Consider the following 26,059-nt stretch of genomic DNA (forward strand, 5'->3'; position numbering starts at 1 on the left):
TGCAAATGAAAATAAAGTAGTTAACAGTCATTCATTTAATAAGCTTGTGTATTTGATAATGAAAAGGCTTAGCTTTCCTTTTCTCACCTTGGAAAGTAATCATCATCTTTAGTAAGGTATTACTTTTAAAAGTATGACTTTAACAAGTGAATAAAGCATGTTTAGAGTATGTTTATGTTTAGAAACAATACCTTGAACACTACAGAAAACAACAATATTCTGAAAATCCAGTTTATTTTCCATGTTGTGGACAGATCCAGTCAGTGTGATCAGTTTTTCTGCGTGTGTAATAATTTATCAAAATAAGTTTTCCCACAAGACTCTTTTCCATCAACTCTGAAAACCCTGGTCTGACAACATACCCCAATAAAGCTTTTGAAAATCACCTCTTAAAATTTGGAAGAAAATGTGGCAAGTCTTTTCCTGTAACATTTACTGCACTACAAATGGCTAAAGAGCAATTTATGTTTTAAAAGGTGAACAGTACAACAGCTGAGTTCAGGAAATTGTTTTAGTGCACTTTGCTCCAGTTTTAGCCAACATGCTACATTTTCCTTTTTGGTTTTTTTGTTTGTTTTTTGGGGGGAGGAGAGGGGGACCGCACAAAGTGGACTTAAGGATTTCCATTGTACGAAAAAGATATGACTCTGCAAGCAAAACAGTGTAAGCTGCCTTTTTTCTTAAGACCTGGACATTTTAAGACAGAAGCTTTGCAAAACATTACACAATTTTTTATTATTAAATGAGAAAATCTCATTTGTTACATCGTCACATTGCTAGTCAGAGAAATGTTGCAGTGATGAAGAAAGTCAATGTTGGACCAACCCAAGTCCTCATTCCTACAACATTCATTTACAAAGAAATAATGTTCGACACAGCCCAACAAAACATTCTTGGTTTTCTTCGTATTGAAGTCCCCCAAAAAATCCTCTTCTAAATGGGGTATTTCACTACATAAATTATAGTTCTTCATTTTTACAATTCACCCCAAACTGTATGAGAGATGTATCACACTAAGATTTCTAAAGCTGTTAGGAAATCCTTCACACATCGTCGTCATCTGATGTGTCACTGCTACTTGTTTCTGTGTCATCATTCTCAGTTGTGGGTTTGAAAGTGCTGTTCTTCCAAGGTCCAAACTTGAAGTCACAGATCAGGCCGTTTTTCAAAATACCATTTTTTCTCAGACCATTCTTCTGTAACTAGAATGTTAAAGGCAAAATAAATAAATTATTCCTCAAGAGTTACAAACCTACTGTAATAAATATAAGCATGAATATAATAAAATTGTATCCTATCCCCAAAACTCCACAAGTAATGATATGTCTGAAAAAATCTTGGATCCAGACAAAGTAGATGTAATAATTGTCACATTGATTAAGGTACTAAACTTTTCCACATTTTTACTGCCTCAAGTGACAACTGTGATAAATACCTTCAGGGACTTCCCAGAATATAATCAGAAACGATTAAGCTATATCTGTTATTTTTATTATTCTAACCTAAATTAATACACTCCCCCACAATCTGCTTTGTTCATAGTTTGTAAAGTAGAATGAGGTATATAAAGTTACAAATCTCTTGCTTAACCAGAGATGAAGATACTAGAAAAAATATAGTTGTCTATTTCTGAAAATGAGAAATCATAACTAAAAGGTTAGTTGGTAATAAATAAGAATTGGGTCAAAAGATCATCAAAGAAGAAAAAAGATAGTTGGCTCAAATTAGAAACAATTTAAAGACAGAAAATAAGCCCAGTGTAGTGGCACAAGCCAGTAGTCCCAGCTGCTCAGGAAGCTGAGACAAGAGTATTGCTTGAGCCCAGAAATTTGGGGATGCAGTGAATTGTAAGTGGCCACTGCACTCCAGTCTGGATGACAGAGTGAGACCCCAACTCTTTAAATAAACAAATAATGGATTTGAAAAAAGCATCTCAACTTTCCGATGCTCTAACAAAAATTCCCTAATACTCTTTCAGAAAGGTAACTAGGGAAACATTAAGCAAGATGTTTTAGAATATGAAATACTCTTGTGCAAGAAAAGGATAAAAGGTGAAGTTACTTATGAAGCTACTAACACTCTCTACTTCTTATCACTCTTGCTCCTCCCCCAAAAAAGTCAAAAAAACAAAACAAAAAAGGTCCAGAAAATGACTAATCATAGACATCACTTACACTAATTCCTAACTATTGCACACCCAATAGTTTAAAGAAGCCACTATTGCAGATTTCTACAAAGTCAATTCAACCAGGTGCAGTGGTTCCTGCCTGTAGTCCCAGTTACTCCAGAGGCGAAGGTTGGAGGACCACTTGGAACCCAGGAGTTCTAGAGGCCAGCTGGACAACACAGCAAAAGCCCGTCTCCCTCTCTCTCCTTTTTTTGTTTGTTTTAAAAGCAATTCTGACCTATCGTGATAAATTCCTAAATAAAACTTTTAAAATCTCCCCCATTCCATGCTTGCATATAATTATATTGTTCTAAATAAGGTCAATTTAAAAGTGAAGTTGTGTGATTCAGGTTTTCTTACCTGTTCACTAATAACTTGGAATTCTCTCATTTCATCCTCAGTTAAGGGAGCACAAGTTTCATCATTTTCACTGTCTTCCTGCCAGCCCATTTCCTTTAACAATCTGAAAAGGAGAGGAAAGGAAGTTTAATTTAAAGCTTACCCTGTGCAGGACAGTTTCATTTTTATTATGTATAAGAAAACATGATCTAGGATCCACTATACAAAGACCCCAAGACACATCAAAAGGATTTTTGAGCTCAGGCTTTGAATATCTTTCTGAAAATGAATAAACAGGTAAGATTAACAAACTGATATTAAAATTAGAATGAACTCCTTGACTGCTTAATCTTTGGTGTCAAAGGCTCTTCAGGCTGGAAACTTTTAACAGACGTGAAGCAAATCTGCTAAATTCTTATACTAAAAGTAACAGCAATATCACTCCTCTTTTTCTTCAGTACCACCATATTTCTGACTACTCATTAGGTTTTCTACTTGGGCAATCATAAACATTGTAGCAATAGCTACAGAATTTGATTGGGAAATCTCCAAGCTTGTTTCTTATATGGCCACATATCTTGTATTGATATGAAAGGGTTTTTACAAAATGAAACCCCTAAGTACCTCTGTTACTCCTACAAGGAGTCTTCAAAAAGTTCATAAAAAAATGTATATCATGGAAAAACTATGCAAGAATTTCAAGGAAAAAAACTCTGCACCAAAATAAACTTGTGATAACTTGTGATAACATGTTTCAACAGAATCTTGTTTAAGGCACCACAAAGGGTAAGATTTGGGAAAAGCCCCTATCAGATCAACATGAATTCTGCTAAAATTGAAGCAAGAATACCAAATTTATAGTGAAACTTGGGTGGAAGAATAATGAAATCACTGATGCTTTACGAAAAGTTTATGGGGACAATACCCAATGGAAACCAGCAATTTCAAATAGATAACTCATTTTAAGAAGAGATGAGGTGATTCTGAAGATGAAGCCCTCACAGAAGCAGCAGCAGACCATCCTGATCAATTGACAAGGAAAAAATTAATCCTGTTAGTGCCCTAACTGAAGAGGACTGATGATTAACAACAGAAACAGCCAACATCACAGACATCACACTTGGTTCAGCTTACTTAATTCTGTATGAAAAATAAAGTTGAATAAACTTTCCACTCAATGTGTGCCCAGATCATCTGCAGACAAAAACAGAGCTTTCAATGGAAAGTTTAAACAAGTGGGATCAAGATTCTGAAGCATTTCTTCAAAGAACTGCACATGGCTTTACCAGTATGATCCAGAAGACAAATCACAAAGCACTAGCTACCAATAAGTGGAAGTGATGCGCTCAAAGCAAAAGAGGACCAGTCAAGAGCAAAGGTCACGGCAACAGTTGTTTGGAAGGGATAAAGAACAGTAACAACTGCTTATTATGAGTGTTTTGAGAAGGCAACCTAAAGCTTTAGCGGAAAAATGCCTGGGAAAGCTTCACCAGAGAGTCCTTAAACACAACAATACTCCTGTTCATTCCTCTCATCAAACAAGGGCACTTTTGCAAAGTTTCAATGGGAAATCATTAGGCATCCACCTTTCAGTCCTGATTTGGCTCCTTCCGACTTCCTCATTTCCTAACCTTAAATTTTAGAGGGGGCCCATTTTTCTTCAGTTATTGTAAAAAAGACAGCACTGACACGGTTAAACTGCCAGGGCCCTCAGTTCTTCAGGGATGGTCTAAAATGACTGGTATCACTGCTTACAAAAGGGTCTTGAACTTGATGTAGTTATGTTGAAAAGCAGAGTTAACAGTTTTTATCATTTAATTACATTGTTCCACAAACTTTTAAGTCCCCTCTCATTTACACCTAACTCATCTTTAACTTGCGCCTGCTACACATTAGCTGCTTATAGACTTTTAGACCTTTTTTCAAAGAGTCTCACAGAATATCTGAGACCTTGAATAAAACGTTAATATGATATCCACATTTTGCAGATGAACAATAAAGATCACATAAGTAAAGTAACTTGCTTACTTGATGGCAAAGACAAATAGAATTTTGGTTTTCTGTCTCCCAAATCAGTATGTATTGCATAGCACCTTGTTGCTTTTGAACAAAAAGGTCACAGTCAGCATTAATCATTTCTTCTTTCATTCCTTTTAGCCACGACTTCTTCTAATGCACTGTCTTTACTCTTTAATTTGGATGGCCTCCTTTTGAAATAGCATTTCCACTCACTTTTACCATTCAATGTCACCTAATACAGAGGCTATTAAACTAGACCAGCAAAACAATCTAACTGCTCTTTTGCTGGATCTAAACTTTTACCTGTTTTACTTTTAAAAACTGAATCGTAACTAAGCAATGCAGGTGGAAAAAACTATCAACTATTATGAAAGAGAATATAACAGAAGGCAAGTATTTCTACTTCTCCACCAGAGGCTGTAGCTTTTAACTGTTCTTGAAATAGCTTTCAAAATAATCTAGTTGGGCGTGGTAGCTCACGCCTGTAATTCCAACACTTTGAGAGACCGAGGTGGGAGGATCACTTGAGCCCAGGAGTAAGGCCAGGCTGGGCAACAAAGTGAGACCCCATTTCTACAAAAAATAATAAGAAACATAAAAACAATCTGTGTTTCCCTTTCCCCCATAAACATACAAACATGTGCCACATAACTATATTTTGGTCAGATAACTGATGCATAACCCCATGAGACTGTAATACCATTTTCTTACTGTACCTTTGTATATGTTTAGATATGCTTAGATATACAAATACATACCACTGTATTATAATTACAAATACTGTACAATATTCAGTACAGTAATATGCTATATAGGTTTCTAGCCTAAAAATAAGAGTCTATACCATACAGCCTAGGTAGGTAGCAGGTTATACCATCTAGTTTGTGTAAGTACACTCTATGAGTTTCATGCCACGACAAAATCACCTAACGACACATTTCTCAGAATACAACCCTGTCATTAAGCAAAGCATGACTGACTGTATTACCGTAACCCTCACCTGTACTTTGCTTTTTCATTTAAATTATTTCTTCCCACTCTCCTTCAAACTATTGCCACATCATCCTGATACCAGTCTCACAATTACCATCTCTGATAAATATTTTCGGTGGTTTCTCACTTTCTAAAGAACAAACTCCTTAACTGTGTTTGTGCCACAGTCACAAATTCAAATTCCTCAGTAGAGGAAATCTAGGATTAGAAGTTAGAAGACCTGGGTCACAGTTCCTACTTTATCACAAACCAAGTATAAGACATCTCTAAAGTCCTGCCTTTTCAATATGACCGTTAACTTCAGTGAGTAAATTTCCCATTCCTGTCAAAATATTCCACTGAACACCCTTAAAACAAACTAGGTATATACACCATTCTAACCATGTCTTTACATCCCTTCTTTTTCCAAACTACTATCTAGCACGCTTGCCCTTATTTATGTTTAACCCTTTCAAGATTTAATTTAGGTCCCAATTAAAACTTCCTGACTAGGGCCAGGCGTGATGGTTCATGCCTGTAATCTCACCAATTCAACAGGCCAGCTAGGAGTTCAAGACCAGCCTGGGATATAGTGAGACCATGTCTCTAAAAAATAAATTTTTATACAAATAACTATTTTAAAAAGAAAGGAAAGGAAAGGAAAAGGAAAGGAAAAGAAAAAGAAACCTTTGACTGGTACCCAAGTCATAATGATCTCTATCCCCAAACCCTCTGAATTTCTTTGGCATTTACTTCCACTAATTCATTTGGTGCTTGCTTAAACAAGTTGACAACTGTATCCCTTTGATGTTGAGGCTACCCTCAATACTCTGATAAAGTTGCTAAAACTTAACAACTAAGAATGATTTATGTGCCTGAGTATTTAATATTTCTTATTTTAATATTTGAAAAGTATTATTAAAAAACCTATCACTGGCCAGGCGCAGTGGCTCACGCCTGTAATCCCAGAACTTTGGGAGGCCGAGGCAGTGGATCACCCAAATCAGGAGTTCAAGACCAGCCTGGCCAACATGGTGAAACCCCGTCTCTACTAAAAATACAAAAAATTAGCCCGGCGTTGTGGCGGGTGCCTGTAATCCCAGCTATTCTGGGAGGCCAAGGCAGGAGAATCACTTGAATCCGGGAGGTGGAAGTTCCAGTGAGCAGAGGTCGTGCCACTGTACTCCAGCCTGTGTGACAAGAGTGAAACTCCATCTCAAAAAAAAAAAAAAAAAAAAAAAACCACATACAAAACTATCACTGCCCCGTGATTATTAAATTCAACGAATATGAGTATTTATATGTATAAAACTTAAGAAGTCACAAAGTTTACAGAAAATATGAAGCAATGGAAAAGAAGTATCATTCCACTTTGACAGGAAAAAATAATCCTAAAATCTGAAAGAAGCCATTAACTCTCTTAGCTTAGAATGGGGAAAAGGGTATTGATGTACGTCTTTGAAAAATTTACAAACACATATTCTACTTAAACAGTCAAGAAAACTAAAGCTAAGAAATTTAAATTAAAAAGTTCCATATCAAATAGCACCTTTACTCTTCTTCCCTTTTCTGTCTTAGGATCTTTTTTGGCTTGTGCAACATTTCTGTAAAACTACCCCTCCATTCCAACTAGCTGCTACCAAATCTGATATCTTGAATCCACAATTTTATCATATTCTTTGCAAATAACAAAATGTTCTTATTCTTTGCCCCCTTCACCTTCATGTCCACACTAGAAAATGGTATTCCTATGCAAAACTAATTCTTTTTATAGTTTAAACTATATGGTTTAGGGGAAAAAAACTGGTTAAAACTTTTACAGTAACCTAAATATAAAAGAAAAGTATCCATTGTTTTAAAAAGACAAACACAATGTAATCTATAAAGTCTCAAAAAAAATTAAAACATATATACTAATCATTCAAGTAGTAATCATCAATCATTCACTGATACGATCTCTTCATGCAGTATGGGGTTTTTTCTTTCCCTCCCTCTACAGCTTACTCCAATTTAGGATGTTTTTGTCTTTTGTATTTTTTATTTTTTGAGATGGAGTCTTGTTGTGTCATCCAGGCTAGAGTGCAGTGGTGCGATCTCAGCTCACTGCCACCTCACCTCCTGGGTTCCAGAGATTCTTGTGCTTCAGCCTCCTCAGCAGTTGAGAATACAGGCATATGCCACCACGCCTGGCTAATTTTTGTATTTTTAGTAGAGATGGGGTTTCGCCATGTTGGCCAGGCTGGTCTCAAACTCCTGGCCTCAAGTGACCCACCTGCCTCAGCCTCCCAAAGTGCTGGGATTACAGGCGTGAGTCCCTGTCCCTGCCGAATGTTTTCATCTTGATTTGCCTTAGTTTCTAAATCTCATCCTCCATTTTCTCCTGTTAGTAGTCACAGAGAACCAAATTCTGTCAAGTTATGAAACGAAAGTCTCTCTTTCGTAAGTCTTCCTAAATGAACAAGAAGCCACCAAAATGCTTCCTGCACTAAATATCTGCTCTGCAGATTAAAAAATAAAATAGTTAAAACATTCAATATGTCTATTAGGGGTTATAAGAAATACTTTCTAAAGGTATGGGCCAACTTTTTTTTTTTTTTTTGCTACTAAAGTACTGAAGGGAAATCGGAATACAAGATATTAGGTGACAACTTTCTCACTATGGCCTTAATGAATAGATTCTGTGAGTTAAAAAATCTTTTATCTGTATTCTTTTACTGCCTATGCTCTATCTCCTTAAGAGGTAACTCATCTTTTACAATCATTAGAATATCTGATATGTTTGTGTCATTATTCTCCTTTCTACACACAGGCCTTTTCCTTTTCTACCAATTGTGTGACTAGAAATATTTCAATCATTATTGGTGAGAGTGTAAATTACCAGAATGTTTTGGGATAACATGGCAGTAGCTGATTATTTTAAATATGTATGGCATCTGACCAATCAAATTCACTCCTGGTAATCTGTTACCTATACATTTATACAAATATTTAAGAATATAAATACAAGGATGCTGATAACAGCATTATTTGGAATAAGGGGGGGAAGAGGAAAGGAGAGGAAGAAGGGAGTAGAGGAAAGGATAGAGAAAGGGAAAGAGAAGGGGAGACAAAAGAGAGAGGGGATGTGAACACACATAAATCTGGATCACAGGAAAATAGTTTCACAATTTATATCCATACTATAGAATAGTGACTTCAAATGGCAGCAGGGGAGAAACAAGGTGATTCATTAGAATGATGGGAAAAAATCCTGAAATATCTATTTATGTTTATCTTTTTTAAAAAGAATTCATGTTTGCTAATTTTCTATATTTGCCATTTCAGCCATCACTCAAGCCTATCAGACACAAGTTGTAAACCGTATAGCGTGAAATTCCACAATTTGAGAGGCAATAAAAAGAGTGTGGTGACTTATTCATCCATTCACATTAAATGTACAATAAATTATATTTTGTCTAAACAAGTGAATTTAAAGATATTATCTGGCTAAATTAGTTATAAATTAATCTAGCTAAATTAATTCTCAAATGCAATTATCAGCCCAATAAATTATTTTAGAAGAAAGTTAGGTACAAATACAAAAATCACTGGGTTTTTTTGTGTGTGGTTTTTTTTTTTTGTTTTTTTTTTTTTTTTTTGACAGTCTCGCTCTGTCGCCCAGGCTGGAGTGCAGTGGCACGATCTTGGCTCACTGCAACCTCTGCCTCCTGGCCTCAAGTGATTCTCACGCCTCAGCCATCCGAATAGCTGGGATTACAGGCAGGCACCACCATGCCCGGCTAATATTTGTATTTTCAGTACAGACAGGGTTTCACCATGTTGGCCAAGCTGGTCTTCCATTCCTGACCTCAAGTGACCCACTCACCTTGGCCTTCCAAAGTGCTGGGATTACAGGCATGAGCCACCACGCCCAGCCTACAAAATTAAATGCCTACACATTCACATACAATAGTTACAGCCACATTTAAGAAGCAAAACAGGGCATGATTTGGAGAAGGGAAACAAAAATAATCACGAAGATAAAATAATAATGTATGATTAAAGACAGAAAGATAAAGGTTTATTCTGAAGGAGCAATCTAACAGAAAAAAAGCGGGGGGCATCGGGCAAGGCTGGGCATGGTGGCTGTAATCCCAGCACTTCGGGAGGCCGAGACAGGAGGATCGCTTGAGCCCAAGAGTTTGAGACCAGCCTGGACAACACAGCAAAACCCCATCTCTACAAAAAAATACAAAAGTTAGCCAGGCACGATGGTATGCACCCGTGGCTGAGGCAGGAGCATCACCGGAGTGGTATCAGTGAACCGTCACTGTGCCACTACACTCCAGGCTGGACAAAGGAATAAGACCCTGCCTCAAAAAAAGAAAGAAAAGAACAAAAGACAATCCAGCCAGGTGTGGTGGCTCACGCCTCTACTCCCAGCACTCTGGGAGGCCAAGGCAGGAGTATCACTTGAGTCCAGGAGTTTAAGAAAAGCCTGGGAAACACACTGACATAGTGAGAGCTCATCTCTACGTTTTTCTTCTTTTAAGGGGGCGGGTATAACCTTTGGCAGGAGAAATATACACTAAACTATTAAACATCTGAAAAAAATTAGAAATAAAAAAATTAAAGTATTCCTCAAAATAAGTACAGATTTACAAAACAGAAAAATACTGCAATATTTACTTCACTCACTCATTTGACAAATTCAAGCAAAGTAATGTGCCAAGCACCATTCTAGGTGCTAGATACAATAGTGAACAAAATGGACAAAACGTTTGGCCTCATGTAGCTTATGTTCTTAATTGAAATAGAAGTTGAAATTATAAATAAATTCTACAAAAGTTATTCAAGAGGAGATATAACCCAGTTTTCCACTGTCTTAGAATTAAATGAGGTTCTAGAAGAAACTGGGAAAAAGTAAAGTCAATCAACTGGGCTGTTAATAAATGTAACTTAGCCCTAAGTTTGTTTTAGAAGGTATTTTTAAGTTAAAAACAAAAAAAATTCAGTTTATACAAAGCAATTACAGAATAATAATATGATAATCTAAGGGTATAAACTATTAACTTTCTTTGCTTTTATAGTTTTTAAATCTTTTAGTTATGCCGAACCATGTGGTTATTTAAGGAATACAGTAAGGGTGTGTCATTTCTGCAAAAACACCTGCTTTTAACTACAAAAAACAAAAGTAAATTCTAGATATAAAGACTCTTTAATTCTAAGACTAAACCACTTAAGAGGTTACTATTTTTTAAAATGCTTAAGACTATACTGATGGAAGCAAAAAGTGCTGTTAAAAGTTTACAACAGGCTCAGAGCAGTGGCTCACACCTGTTAATCCTAACACTTTGGGAGGCTGAGGCAGGTGGATCACCTGAGGTTAGGAATTCGAGACCACCCTGGCCAACATGGTGAAACCCCATTTCCACTAAAAGACAAAAATTAGCCAGGTGTGGTGGCATGTGCCTGTATTCTTAACTACTGAGGAGGCTGAAGCACAAGAATCTCTGGAACCCAGGAGGTGAGGTGGCAGTGAGCTGAGATCGCACCACTGCACTCCAGCCTGGGCGACAAAGCGAGATCTGTCCAAAAAAAAAAAAAAAAATTTACAATAAAAACTAAATTACAGGCTAGGCACTGTGGCTCATGCCTGTACTCCTAGCACTTTGGGAGGGCGAGGCAGGAGAATCACTTCAGCTCAGGAGTTTGAGACTAGCGTATGCAACATAGTAAACCTTCATCTCAAAATACAAAAAATACAAAAATTAGCTGGGTATGGTGGTACACACCTGTGGTCCCAGCTACTTGGTAGGCTGAAGTGGGGGGATCACTTGAGCCTGGGAGACAGAGGTTACAGTGAGCTAGTATCGCACCACTGCACTCTAGCCTGGGTGACAGTGTGAGATACTGTCTCAAAAAATAAATCACATACTGGGACAATTCGCTATCCATGTGGGAAAGGATGAATTTGGACTCCTACCTCACATCATCCAGAAAACCTGCATAAACCACGAGAGGAAAAAAATGAACTAGACTTCATCAAAATTAAAACTCTCTGCCCTTCAATAGGTACCACTGACACCGTGCGTGGTGCTGCAAGCCTGTAATCCCAGCTACTCAGTAGGATCACTTGAGACCAGTCTGGGCAACACAGAAAGACCTCATCTCAAAAGGTGCCTGTGGGGGGGGGTGGGGGAAGAGCAGAGGTGGGTGGGAGATGGCTGTACTACTGAGAGAACGAAAAAACTCACAGGAGAAATTATCTGCCAATCATATACAACAGACTTATACACAAATATATAAAGAACTCTTACAACCTAGTAAGAAAATGTAATTTTAAAAGAGCAAAGTATTTATACAGTTATTTCTCTCCAAAGAGGATAAATGGCCAATAAGCACATAAAAAGACGCTAAACACTATTAGTCATTAGGGAAATCATACTTCACACCCACTAGAATGACTTAATCAAAGAGAGATGATACCAAGTGTTGGTAAGAAATCATACCACAAAAAGAAATCATACTTCAAACACACTAGAATGACTGTAATCAAAGATAGATGGCACCAAGTGTTGGTAAGAATATGGAGAAACTAGAACCTTCTACATTGCTGATGAGGAAGTAAAATGACAGTCATTTTGGAAAATAGTTTGACAGTTTCTAAAAATGTGACACACAGAGCTATCATATGTCCCAGCAATTCAACTCCTAGGTATCTACCCAACAGAAATAAAAACATATCCACACAATAACTTATATATGAATGTTCACAGCAGCATTATCCAAAACAGTCAAAAAGTAGACTGGACTAGAGCCTACTGTTTAAAAAAAAAAAAAAAAAGAGGTACAAACAACTAATATTCATCAACTGATGAACAAAAAAGCAGTATAGTCATATAGTGTACCATTCAGCACTAAAAAAGGAACAAAGTACTGACATGTGTTTACAATGCAAATAAACCTTGAAAATATTATACTTAGTGAAAGAAGTTAGACATCAAAAATCACATACTGTATTATTCCACTTATACAAAATACCTACACAAGGCAAATCTATAGAAAGAATAGTAGCTGCCTAGGACAGAGTGCAAATGAAAAGTAAATGCAAATGAACAAAGGGCTACTTTGAATATATTAAAAATCATCTGTATATCATAATGGGTGAAATTTATGGCATTAGTTGTATCTCAAACCTGTTAAATCACACAAAAACTCTATAGTATTGAAATCTTGAATACAGAAAATGCTGAGGAAAAAGTAAAAACAAATACTAGCCTGTGTTCTGCCTCAAGTGAACTTGAAAGAACATCAGTTTGTGGGAAGGTTGAAGACCGAATGATCTGCTGGGAAATCACCGAGGCATTGCCATTCTCTTGAGGAATTTCATTTTCATCGAAGTTTCGGTTTATATCCCTTTCTTGGTGAGTACTATTGCTGTTATGTAAATTAAATGAGTCGTCATCCTGATTTTCAGAGAGTTAAAAAAAAAAAAAAAGATTGAGTTCTAAAGAATACAGTTATTAAAAACTTTTAATAGATCCTAACTAAGCTTCCACTGAAAATACATCAATGTGGCCAGGCACAGTGGCTCACCCCTGTAATCCCAGCACTTTGGAAGGCCAAGGCAGGCAGATCATCTAAGGTCAGGAGTTCCAGACCCACCTGGCCAAAATGGTGAAACCCTGTCTCTACTAAAAATACAAAAAAATTAGCTGGGTGTGGTGATACACGCCTGTAGTCCCAGCTGCTTGGGAGGCTGTGGCAGGAGGATCGCTTGAACCTAGGAGGCGAAGGTTGCAGTGAGCCGAAATCATGCCATTGTACTCCAGACAAGAGCAAAACTCTATCTCAAAAAAAACCAACAACCATAAATGTAATACTTATTAAATTAGGAATGAAAAATTAAGCCAGGATGGATATCCAAAGCTTTCTTACCCTAAGTATTCCTATCTATATAACAAAGGTAAAACTAAAAGCATGAAGTCAGGCAAGATGGGAGAAGCACAAGAAAGCAGATATAAACAGGAACGCTTTTTAAATGTATTTTTCCACAGGAACTACAGAATGAAGTAAGTCTACTTTAGAAATGAAGTCATGGCTGGGCACAGTAGCTCACGCCTGTAATCCCAACACTTTGGGAGGCCAAGGCAGGCAGATCACCTGAAGTCAGGAGTTCAAGACCAGTCTGGCCAACATGGTGAAATCCCGTCTCTACAAAAAATGAAAAAATTAGCCAGACGTACAAAAACACAAAAATTAGCCAGGTGTGGTGGCACACACCTATAGTCCAGCTACTAGGAAGGCTGAGGAACAAGAATCGCTTGAACCTGGGAAGTGGAGGTTGCAGCAGCCCAAGATGATGCCATGGCACTCCAGCTTGGGTGACAGAAAGAGACTTCATCTCAAACAAAGGGAGGAGGGAGGAGGGATGGGGGGAAGGAGAGAAGAGGAGGGGGAAGAGAAGGAGAGAAGAGGAGGGGGAAGAGAAGGAGAGAAGAGGAGGGGGAAGAGGAGGAGAGAAGAGGAGGGGGAAGAGAAGGAGAGAAGAGGAGGGGGAAGAGGAGGACGAAGGGGAGGGGAGAGCGAAGAAGTTATTATTTATGCACATGGCTTTCCAAGTTACTTTCCAAGGAGATGATTCAAATGTATTCCAAGGTCCTAATACATGCTCAAATATTTCAATGACACACCAATGTCAAATTAAGTATTGCTATTCAATTACCTTCTCTGAGCCAGCACGGCTTTCATCTTCATGTTCCTCTTCTACTCTGTCTCTTTTCAATGCTTTCAAAAATTCACTCTTCTTATCAGTGCGCATTCGTGTCAGTTTGGTTAGACGAGGCTGCTGATTAAGTTTGTCAACAGGAGAAGAGGAATTTGAGCGATTACACTAAGAGGAAATTCAGAAATACTGATAAATATGTAGCCAAGGAATCAATGTCAACATAAAATTCATTACTACCACAGCTTCCTATTTTACCTTTATTCACAGAAAACAAAATTGATTATAATGTCTATGTTAAAGTCTAGTTCTCTCTATCCCTGTATTTTCCCCTACTCAATGAGTCAACAAAAGATTTTTCTTGTCCCACAAACAATGAAGGTCTAATAATACTCAGAACTACGATTCTAAATTAGGCGTCTAAATATTATTTTATAAATGCATCCTAGGATTGTTTAAACTTTTCTATAATACACAGAAGAGCAGCTTTTCAAACCGTGTTACACAGAGCTCTACAGTTCAGTAACAGCTCCAGTAAGATCTATTTTATAATTATTTATACACATACGTAAAGTTTATCAGAGTGAATTTCACCTGGGAAAATGTTTGAGAGACAGCAGGGAGGAGAGGAGAAAGAATCCTTTTGTTTTTGGTTCTTTGGTGTTTTGACAGTGGAACATAAAACAGAATGTTAAAACTCTGTGTCATATGGATTATCAGTCATGGAAACAAACCATAATAATGCTTACTTCTTGGCATTAATGTTTGTATAGCTAATCTTAGCAGAATTAACCAGCTAGGAATGCTAGTCCTTCCCTCAAAGTTCAAAAATTCTGTGTCTGAGATCATAAATAATAGTATATGAGGGGTTCCAATACAGTACACAAAGCAGTTTCAGGTATAATAATATAAGTGTTACGGGTGTCCTTTGACACTGGACTGGTCAGAGAACTCCCTGTTCTGGCAGTTTCAAAACCTCGATCAAATGAGAAAGAAATACCTGAACTACCATCCTGGCTAACACGGTGAAACCCCGTCTCTACTAAAAAATACAAAAAACTAGCTGGGCGAGGTGGCGGGCGCCTGTAGTCCCAGCTACTCGGGAGGCTGAGGCAGGAGAATGGCATGAACCCGGGAAGCGGAGCTTGTAGTGAGCCGACATCCGGCCACTGCAATCCAGCCCGGGCGACAGAGCGAGACTCCGTCTCAAAAAAAAAAGAAATACCTGAACTATCAGATACTCACAGTCAGTACAGTAACAATACATACTTTTCTCTCTTGTTCCTCCTTTCGCCCCACTCAGTATTAACAGTAAGAAAATGTCCACCATCCCCAAAAGAAAACATTATACAATACAAATCCTCATTATTAGTTAAGTTCAATACTACAACATAACTATCACAAGTATCAAATAACACTGCAATTTTCATAATTATTTTCTTAAAAATTACTATTGGTCCAGGTGTGGTGGCTCATGCCTGTAATCCCAGGAACTGTGGGAAGCTGAGGAGAGAGGATCACTTGATGCCAGGAGTTTGAGACCAGCCTGGACAACATAACGAGATCCTCATCTCTACAAAAAATAAAAAAGTAGCTGGCCCAGTGGCAAGCACCTGTAGCTGTAGTCCTAGACAATCAGGAGACTAAGATGGGAGGATTGCTTGAGCCCAGGAGGTCAAGGCTGCAGTGAGCCACAAATGAGCCACTGTACTCCAGCCTGAGCAACAGAGACCCTGTCCCTCCCACCACCCCCCAAAAAATTATTTTTTGTTTTTCAGGATGTTTGGAATTCCACGCCCCCCCCATCTCCAACCTGCCACCACCACTTTTGAGACAGGGTCTCACTCTGTTGCCCAGGCTTGAGTGCAGTGGCACAATCACAGCTTGCTGCAGCCTTGACATTCCCAGGACCGAGTGTTCCTCCCACCTTAGCCTCCCAAGATCTGGGATCACAGGCACATACCACCATGCCCAGCTATTTTTTTTTTTTTTTTTTTTAAGTAGAGACAGGGTTTCACCATATTGCCCAGGCTGGTCTGAAATTCCTGGGCTCAAGTGATCCTCCTGTCCCACTTCCCAAAGTACTGGGATTATAGGCATGAGCTACCACGCCCAGCTGGGAATTTTCATTTAAAATATTTTAAATGATTCCTACTTTCCCAAAGTGCAAAACTGGTTAACAAATGAAGTATATGAATCCAGTTTTCTGAAGGAATGAAACTCATTTTAATGTATTCATTTAATGAATGTCTACCTTTTATTCACTGTTAAATTATCAAAATTAAAATGTTACATTCCTCAAGAGTAATTTTTAATGTCATACCTCTTTCACTGAATTTGTTGATGGACTAAAATTCTTGGCAGTTGATTTAAAAGCATTAAAGTTGCCAACACCATATGTGGACTCATGAGGGAAAGAAGTTCCAACTTTATTTTCTTTTGTTTGGCTTTTCCATTGTGTAGGCTAAAGAAAAACACACAAACATTAATGGCTATCAAAAACCGGTTACAGGAGAAAGACAAAAACCGTGAATATTATAAAACAAAAAAGACTACACTAGGCTCATAAAAACAAGTATTTTTGTATCACACTTCATTATTCCTACACAGTTCTCTGTTCCTTTTTCTACAAATAAAATCAAAACTGAGCATTTAGGTATCTAACTAATGTGCTATTTTTCCAAAGTTACATAAAGTTGGGTTTCTTTCACTTGAGAATAAGAAAACACGTAAGTTTCCAAAACCCAAAACTGAGCACCAGGTAAAACAGCATTATATATTATCATTAAGCAAATATATCACAAATACATCTAGCATAAAAAAAAAAAAAAAAAAAAAAAATTTGTAGGTTTCACTTACTACTGCTAAAACAATAAAACCACACAAACGCACACACCACATCAAAGATAATTAAGAGCACATATGGGTCAATTCTTGCCACCTAGAACTCAGCACCCCACGAAGTACCTTCATACACATTTTAAATTCTTTAACATTTTCCCCCATAGTATATAAATTGGTTATCAACTCAAAATTTACATTTGTGGTAATTTAGAACTTACTTTTGTAGGTGGAGCAGCAGGTTTAGGGACTAAACCTTTATAAACACTTGGACCAGTTCCATTCTTAACTGGCTGCGACGGAAGATTTCCTACTACTGGGAATCCAGATAGCTGTAAGTCTTTTGTATTACCTTTCTTAATGACCAGCATCCTTGGGGCTCTAGATTTAGGATTCGGAGGATATTCTGCATAAATAAAGCACGAACAACAGTCACTCACAATTTCAAATTTTAGTATAGAATAAAACCACCAAAAGAACAGTATATTCCAAACTTTTTTTTTTTTTAAACTAACAGCTACCTCCTGGGTAAAATAACTAAACTAAGTAAGTATAAACTATATCCCAACTTAAGAAGTGAAGCTAAAACATTACCCCACAGAATATAGAAAGAATTGGGCAATGTCAAGTAACACAGATAAATTTTGCTAGACAGTGGCTCAGAATGTTAAAACCAAGAAAAATTATATTCTAACATGTCTTGCATTAACTATAAAAAATTGCAAATTTCAACCTAATGACTCAAGATATAGAATATAAAATGCACTTCTATTTTCCCTTATCCGTTTGAAAAGAGAATTAAAATTTCAATTTTTTCATTTTACTCCACTTACAAAATTATTACCAATAAGAAATTACATTCCTTTTATTTCTAAATACTTCAGTTATGACTAAGAATTCTATTTCACAATATCAATTCATGTATTTATTGACCATTTATCTACATTCAATGCATTATATGAATGCAGAACAACCAACTCAATCCTGATTTCTGAAAATAAGTACTACGAATAATTGCTAAGGGCAGACTTTTCTCAAGACTACTACAGCTGCTAAAAATAAATATTATTTCTATAATTTAATCAATGTGTATGTATAATCAAACAGACATTGCAATGAAGTCTTTCTATCCTTACAAAAACTTTGAAAACATCAGTTTCATAGCTGCAAAGTTTAGAATAAAAATGAGTTCTGCACATTAAATAAGATCATGTGAATTAGTGAGTTGGGTAGATATTTGTAATGATTCCCTCCTCAAAAACTAAATCAAGCTTCCTCAAGGATCATCTTAAAACACAAAACTAAATATGGACTCCTAGGGAAACCTGGAGGGACTCTTCAGTTCATGGGAGGGTTCAAGCTCTCCAAAAGATAAAGCCGGTATGGTGCTTCACCTATTGAAATGCTCAAGGATAAAAAGAACAAGGGCTTACAATAATCTGAGAAAAGGTTCATCTTTCCAAAAATTAAACATGTTGACTTAACTAGGGTAAACATTCGAACTTCCTGACAGTCTAAAAAAAGCCCAATATGATGGGTTTTTTTCCTTCTGGCGCACAAAAACACACAAAGTATTATCACCAAAGTATAGCTTTTCTGATATGACACAATAAAGGTAACAGAACAAAAACAAAGATCTCAAACAGGCCAGGCGTGGTGGCTTAAGCCTGTAATCCCTGCACTTTGGGAGGCCAAGGCAGGGAGACCACGAGGTCAGGAGTTCAAGACCAGCCTGGCCAGCATGGCGAAACCCAGTCTCTACTAAAAATACAAAAAAACTTAGCCGGGCATGTTGGCACGCGCCTATAATCCCAGCTACTCGGGAGGCTGAGGCAGGAGAATCTCTTGAACCCGGGAGGCAGAGGTTGCAGTAAGCCGAGATCACGCCACTGCACTCCAGCCTGGGCGACAAAGCAAGACTCCATCTCAAAGAGAAAAAAAAAAAAGATCTCAAACAAAGAAGAGTAAATAATATTAGGAGTGTACTAACAATGTAAGATTTCCAATTATTTTTGGTAAGCAGATGATAATGGCATGGATAAAGGATAAAAAAAAAGATTCTTGCTATTAATAAAATGTCAGAGAAAATCTTAGCATATAACTCGAAATCTAAGTTAAGTAAAGCCCAGGAATCTGAGGAATGATCAGTGCTACAAAATGTAAAAGGTAATCTCATCTGAGAGGAATCCAGGTGTTAAAGCAGAGGGCAGTTCTACCACTATACCACAACTAAGTTTAAACATGGCTAACAGAGACTTCTAGTTCAATGTGGTTGACCAAGCACATAAGTTTATTATCTTCTTCTAGATTCTTACATTAAAATTACTATAAGGGAGGAAATCAAACACAACTATATAAAATAGGAGTAGAGTCATCAGCAAGAAAATGATTTCAACACACATTTCTAGAGAAGTAAATAAAGTTTCAATTTAGAGTGTACACAAAAGAACCTAACAGCCGAGGAGGACCTAATCTACCAAGTAGAGCCTCAAAGAGATCGGGACTTGAAAATGCCAGATATGGCAGAGGGCAGAAATGCAACTTTGACAAATAAAAATAAAATAATTCAAGAAAAGATCCTTACTAATTCTAAAGAATGTACTTTAGGCAGACGGAAAATGATCCAATGTGGGAGGCTGAAGACATTAGAATAAAAATTTTTATAAATATGAATGTATCAGATCCAGGAAGTAGGCTGGGTATGGTGGCTCATGCCTGTAATCCCAGCACTTTGGAAGACCAGGGTGGGAGGACTGCTTGAGTCCAGGAGTCCAAGACCAACCTGGGCAATACAATGAGTGAAACTACATCTCTACAAAAAAATTTTTTTAAATTAGTCAGACATAGTGATGAGCACCTGTAGTCTCAGCTACTTGGGGGGCTAACATAGGAGGATCCCTTGAGCTCAGGAGGTTGAGGCTGCAGTGAGCTGTGATGGCACCACTGTACTCCAGTCTGGGCCATAGAGTAGGACCCTGTCTCAAAACAAAAACAAGGAAGCAGAAGAGATAACAACTAGATAGGCAAGTAGATATACAGTCTTTAAGCCTCAATATAGTTCCTGAGTACAAATTTCACCTTTCCCAAAACTGGATTCCTAGACACCTAGGAGTAAGAAATATTCTGGCTAGTTCCTCAATGAGGTCTTCAGTGCAAAGAATGATGAAATATCCTAAAAAGAAGAAAAGTGAAAGCTAAGAAATCACTCACAAAAGAGTAGGTGACAGAGTAAGAGATAACAAAAGTCCTTGAAGAAAGACGATAGAGACTGAGAGGGAAGGGGAGGGATATACCGTTATTGTGCTAAGAATTCGTATTAGGCCAGGCACACTGACTCATGCCTATAATCCCAGCATTTTTGGGAAGCCGAGGTGGGTGGATCACGAGGTCAGGAGTTCAAAACCAGCCTGGCCAACATGGTGAAACCTTGTCTTTACTAAAAATACAAAAAATTAACAGGTGTGGTGGTGGGCCCCTGTAATCCCAGCTACTCGGGAGGCCAAGGCAGGAGAATCACTTGAACCCGGGAGGCAGAGGTTGCAGTGAGATGAGATCACGCCATTGCACTCCAGTCCGGGTGACAGTGTGAGGCTCCATTTAAAAAAAAACAGTAATAATTCATATTTAGGCCAGGCATGGTGGCTCAAACCTATAATCCCAGCACTTTCAGAGGCCAAGGTGGGATGGATCACTTGAGCACAGGAGTTCAAGACCAGGCTGGGCAACATAATGAGACATCATCTCCACGAAAACATTTTAAAATGAGGCAGGAAGATCGCTTGAGCATAGGAGGTTGCGGCTGCAATGAGCCATGATCGCACCACTGCACTCACGCCTGGGGGACAGAGCAAGACCCTGACTCAAAAACCACAAAAAGAATTCACATTTAAATATTACACAAGAATATGTACTTTTGTACCAGATTTATCAGAATTTGAATACTAGTTTCAATCTTACCAGTTGTATCATCTTATATAAGTTACTTAATCTGTCACCTATAAAATGAAAAACAATAGCTCGTCTGGGATTTACTGTGAAATGTTTCATATTCAAATAACTACTAGAAAAAAATACAGAAAAGCTATACACTGTCACTAGCACAGGATTCCAATTACAATTCAAATTAAAGGTGCCCTTTTGCAAGAATTTCAGGTTACTTAACCTGGAATTAGATAGCAGGGGGAAAAAATAATTTTAGGTTGACACGTAAGAGTAAGAAAAAGAAAAACTTAAGATAGACATGATAAAACCAACCTATGTCCTGTGTAACAACTCTGAATAATCAACATAAACCTGCTCATTTAAGAAAAAGAAGTGTTCTTAATGGTAACTATAACCTGTAAGTAACGGAAGAAGTGAAGTGGCACTAAAAGGCAAGAATTAATTTGCATCATGTATCACCATTTTATATTATTTAAAAATTGGCTCATCTATTCATAGATTTTATCCACAAATTCTCCTAGGAAAACCTTGCCAAGTAGTTAAGCTCTTAGAGTCAAACATTATCCAATGTTTGCTTTGTGACTTGGTTAACTATATGAAGACGACCCCAAATATTTACCTTTTAAAAGAGAAAACATATATTGACGCAAGACCTTAACACCTATATAAAAGAATGAGAAAGTGACTACCTTCTGTAAGTTTCATGTGCTTATTACCTCAACCCCACCTACACAGGAATTCTCATGTTCAAATTTAAGTTCAGAACAACTGAAGGCAAATATGACCTTTGGATTTTCTTAACATTATTTCCCTCTATCCTCGCAAATAACTGTAGCCTGACAATAACTGACCTTTTTATTTTTATTTTTGTAGAGACAAGGTCTCACTATGCTGCCCAGGCTGGTCTCAATCCCTTGGCTTCAAGTGATCTTGCCACCTTAGCCTCCCAAAGTGCTAGGATTACAGACCTGAGCCACGAATCCTGGCCCTATAATTGACTTTATCATTTTTACTGTCTTGTTATTCATGCTCTCCCCATACCTATGAATGTAAGAACTAGTCTTCTATAAATGCAGTGATGACGGGGAACTGGCCCAATTCTCAGGAAGACAAATTAGAACCAAAATACTGCCATAATACAAAGTAAATTGGCCACACAGATAATTCAAAGCTGACGTTTCAATTCCTCACCTCTTTTCTTTCACTACAATCTCCATATAGCTACCTTCTACATACATGAAGTTACTGACTCAATGACCACATTTAACTACTTCATTCTTTGGCCCACTACCTAGAAATTCATTTTTGCCTTCTAACAAATCTACAACAAGAATCTCCTTCATTTATTGGATTTGAACAACATAATTAGCTGACATTTATTAAACACCTGTGACATGACCAAAGATTTTTACACAGTAGACAATTTAACCTTAACAGTGCTTTTCTTTGTTTTTTTGCGGGGGAGACAGAGTTTCGCTCTTGTTGCCCAGGCTGGAGTGCAATGGCGCGATTTTAGCTCACCACAACCTCCGCCTGCCTCAGCCTCCTGAGTAGCAGGAATTACAGACATGAGCCACCACACCCAGCTAAATTTGTATTTTTAGTAGAGACGGGGTTTCTCCATGTTGGTCAGGCTGGTCTTGAACTCCCCACCTCAGGTGATCCACCTGCCTCAGCCTCCCAAAGTGCTGGGATTACAGGTGTGAGCCACCGTGCCCGGCCCAACAGTGCTTTTCTCATTATGATTTTTGTGGTCATCCTCACCTCACAAATGAATAAATTCAACCAGATTAAGAAATCTGTCCAAAATCTAAATAATCAATAAGCAAAAGATCTAATGTTAGAGCCACATCTGATTCTGAACTCAATACTCTCCCACTATTATCTTAATGAAGAAAATGGAAATTGTTCCTGTGGCAGGTTTTCAAAATGCTTACCAATCCAACTCCAATAGTAAACCTACACTGAATGGTTGGGATAAGAGGCTTGCAAGTGTGCACTACACCAAGTGACGTCAAGAGTCATCACCACATTGATGCCAGTTAATAATTGTTTCCCATTATTTTGACAGAAGAAGCAAATTTAATGTATAAACAAAAGCATGTAGCCAAGTGAAGGGTAATTAGTATCTGAATTAATCAAGTTTTCTTTTTGTTTCTTTCTTTGGAAAAAGGGTCTTGCTCTGCTGCCCAGGCTGAAGTGCAGTGGCACAATCATAGCTCACTGTAACCTGGAAATCATGGGCTCAAGCAATCCTCCCACCTCAGCCTCCCAAGTAGCTAAGACTACAGGCACACAAAACCACATCCAGTTTATTTATTTTTTACTTTTTTGTAGAGACAAGGGTCTCTTCTGTGCGAGCTCCTGGCCTCAAGTGATCCCCCGCATCCTATGCTCCAAAAATGCTGGGATTACAGGCATGAGCCACTGCACCCAGTAAGCTTTCCAATTAATTTGAAGAGAAAACTTGACACTAAGTTTTGATCACTAAGACAATAGTATATACACAGACCAAATGCAAAGACTCAACAAATTCCTATTATGAACACTAATTTCAATACCAAAAAAATATGTTAAAGATCATTTTTATAACAATTGGTGCTGTTTGAATTTTGTTGGTTTTTAATGTTTGTTTGGAGATGCAGTGTCTCTTTGTCGCCCAGGCTGGAGTGCAGTGGCGCAATCTTGGCTCACTGCAACCTCTGCCTCCCCGGTTCAAGCAAATTCTCGTGCCTCAGCCTCCCAAGTAGCTGGGATTACAGGCACACAGCACCACGCCCAGCTAATTTTTGTATTTTTAGTAGAAACAGGTTTCACCATTTTTGGCCAGGCTGGTCTTGAACTCCTGACTTCTGATGATCAGCCCACCTTGGCCTCCCAAAGTGCTGGGATTACAGGCACTAGCAACCACACCCAGCTGATTAACATCTTTATTAACAAATCTATTTCGGTTTATAATACTATGAGTTTTAGTCAAATGAGTTTCACTAACTGTGATAACTTATATCAACACCAATCGATATGGTATTTCCCTTTAATGGGGGCTCTCAACATTGTTCATATAAAGAACATGCTTAAAGATACACACTTCAGGCCGGGCGCGGTGGCTCACGCCTGTAATCCCTGCACTTTGGGAGGCCGAGGCGGGCGGATCACGAGGTCAGGAGATCGAGACCATCCTGGCTAACACGGTGAAACCCCCTCTCCACTAAAATACAAAAAATTAGCCGGGCGCAGTGGCGGGTGCCTGTAGTCCCAGCTACTCGGGAGGCTGAGGCAGGAGAATGGCGCTAACCCGGGAGGCGGAGCTTGCAGTGAGCCGAGATCGAGCCACTGCACTCCAGCCTGGGTGACAGAGTGAAGACTCCGCCTCAAAAAAAAAAAAAAAAAAAAAAAAAAAAGATACACACTTCACAAATATCAACAATTTCCATGGTGAACAAGTAATTCAGACCAAATAAAATGTACTTGGGTCAAGCTGTCTACTCAAATCCTATTAATTTTCCCTTTTCAACCTTGAACACATGTTGCACTACTTTTTTCTTAAAACACTATAATTTTAACAACTGTTTTCATGTAAGACAGATACTCAAAAGTCATTTCAACAAAGCAATTCATCAACAGAATACTGTCAAAAAAATTCAATGAAGAATTTTCCCTTCCCTTAATTCTGTTTATCAAAGTTTCTATTAATAAAATCAATCCCGTTGGCTTTCATCATAATTTACCTCACTGAATGCAATGATGTCAATCTGTATGCTTGTGGCAAATATTGGAATTCTCTAGAAAACAACCCATTTATATTAACTGGTCACTAATTTGCTTTGATTTAGAATGCTCAACGAACCAAAAGAACTCTAAGCAATGAACCTTTATGTTCTTAAGTAGCATATCAAATATGAGCTAAAATCAAGAAAGCTCATCAAACTACCAAGGAGCTGAAAAAATATATAAATGCTGAGTTGGAAGAAGACCATGCTTAAGCTAATTACTAGTCACAGAAATTTCTCATTATTTAATATCTTAAGTAAATGTTAAGCTCTGCCAATAATATGTTGCTGACATAGTCACTGACACAAAAACAGTCCTCCATAGAACTTCTGAAAACACACGATCAGCAGCCACTAACTTTATTATTTTTATTTTTTGAGACGGAGTTTCACTCTTTGTTGCTCAGGCTAGAGTGCAATGGTGTGACCTCAGCTCACTGCAACTTCTGCCTCCCAGGTTCAAGCAATTCTCCTGCCTCAGCCTCCCGAGTAGCTGGATTACAGCCATGCGCCACCACACCCGGCTAATTCTTTATATTTAGTAGAGACAGGGTTTCTCCATGTTGGTCAGGTTGGTCTCGAACTACCGACCTCAGGTGATACGCCCGCCCTGGCCTCCCAAAGTGCTGGGATTACAGGAATGAGCCATTGTGCCTGGTCGCCACTAATTATTAATGCAACTCAACTCAACTGCACACTAACACTTGAACACACACCACTCTTTCTTCCTCACTCACCAAAGAAATCAAATAATTGTATTATTTTTAAATTCTCACAAGCAGCTTGAATTCCTGTTTTACTTTTAAATTATTAAGAGCATGGAGATGGACTATTTAATAACCATTAATTTTATGTAACAAACCGCTACGATCCTGGTTAAGACAAAAACACTACTGAAGTCACAGAAATAAGCTGCAAGAAGGTGTTTCCAGTAAAGCCAACTAGGTTCTAAGCAGAATTCAATTTATGTAGTTATATTACAAATGGCTTAATTACCTTCCCCGCAAGGTATCCCTCAAATTGGGGCATCATGTTTAAGTCTGCCAGTTTTTGATCTACAAAATTATAGTTTCAGGGACAAATTGCTTTTTCTTTTTATAAATATTATATTTTCGTTAGTAAATTTTTACTTACCTGGAAGGAAGTGGCACTAGAAAAGTTCTATTGAAGTCTTTCCTAAAATTCTCTTGTCTTCCTCAGGAACATAGCTATTTTAAGTGTTGCAATAGGGAAAACAATACTTGGGAACCCAGGGGGGAAAGTGAGAGAGGAATAGTAAAGTGTGATACAATGAGAGTTTCA

General features: G+C 38.0%; 1 protein-coding gene across 7 annotated transcripts in view; it reads right to left on the bottom strand.

Moving 5' to 3' along the window:
- Positions 1-217: 217 nt before the first annotated feature.
- Positions 218-26,059, bottom strand: part of GPBP1 (GC-rich promoter binding protein 1) — an 87,956-nt gene continuing 62,114 nt past the window's right edge. For all 7 annotated transcript variants that reach the window (XM_007973133.3, XM_007973117.3, XM_007973080.3 and 4 more), the window contains 6 exons: positions 17,267-17,451; positions 16,528-16,668; positions 14,205-14,372; positions 12,758-12,945; positions 2,528-2,630; positions 218-1,202 (listed from right to left, as the gene is read on the bottom strand). In XM_007973133.3, the coding sequence (XP_007971324.1) occupies positions 1,044-1,202; positions 2,528-2,630; positions 12,758-12,945; positions 14,205-14,372; positions 16,528-16,668; positions 17,267-17,416 (909 nt within the window). In that variant the 5' untranslated portion in view covers positions 17,417-17,451 and the 3' untranslated portion in view covers positions 218-1,043. The remainder of the gene's footprint in view (positions 1,203-2,527; positions 2,631-12,757; positions 12,946-14,204; positions 14,373-16,527; positions 16,669-17,266; positions 17,452-26,059) is intronic.

This window comes from Chlorocebus sabaeus, chromosome 4 (assembly GCF_047675955.1).
Source record: "Chlorocebus sabaeus isolate Y175 chromosome 4, mChlSab1.0.hap1, whole genome shotgun sequence".
NCBI lineage: Eukaryota > Metazoa > Chordata > Mammalia > Primates > Cercopithecidae > Chlorocebus > Chlorocebus sabaeus.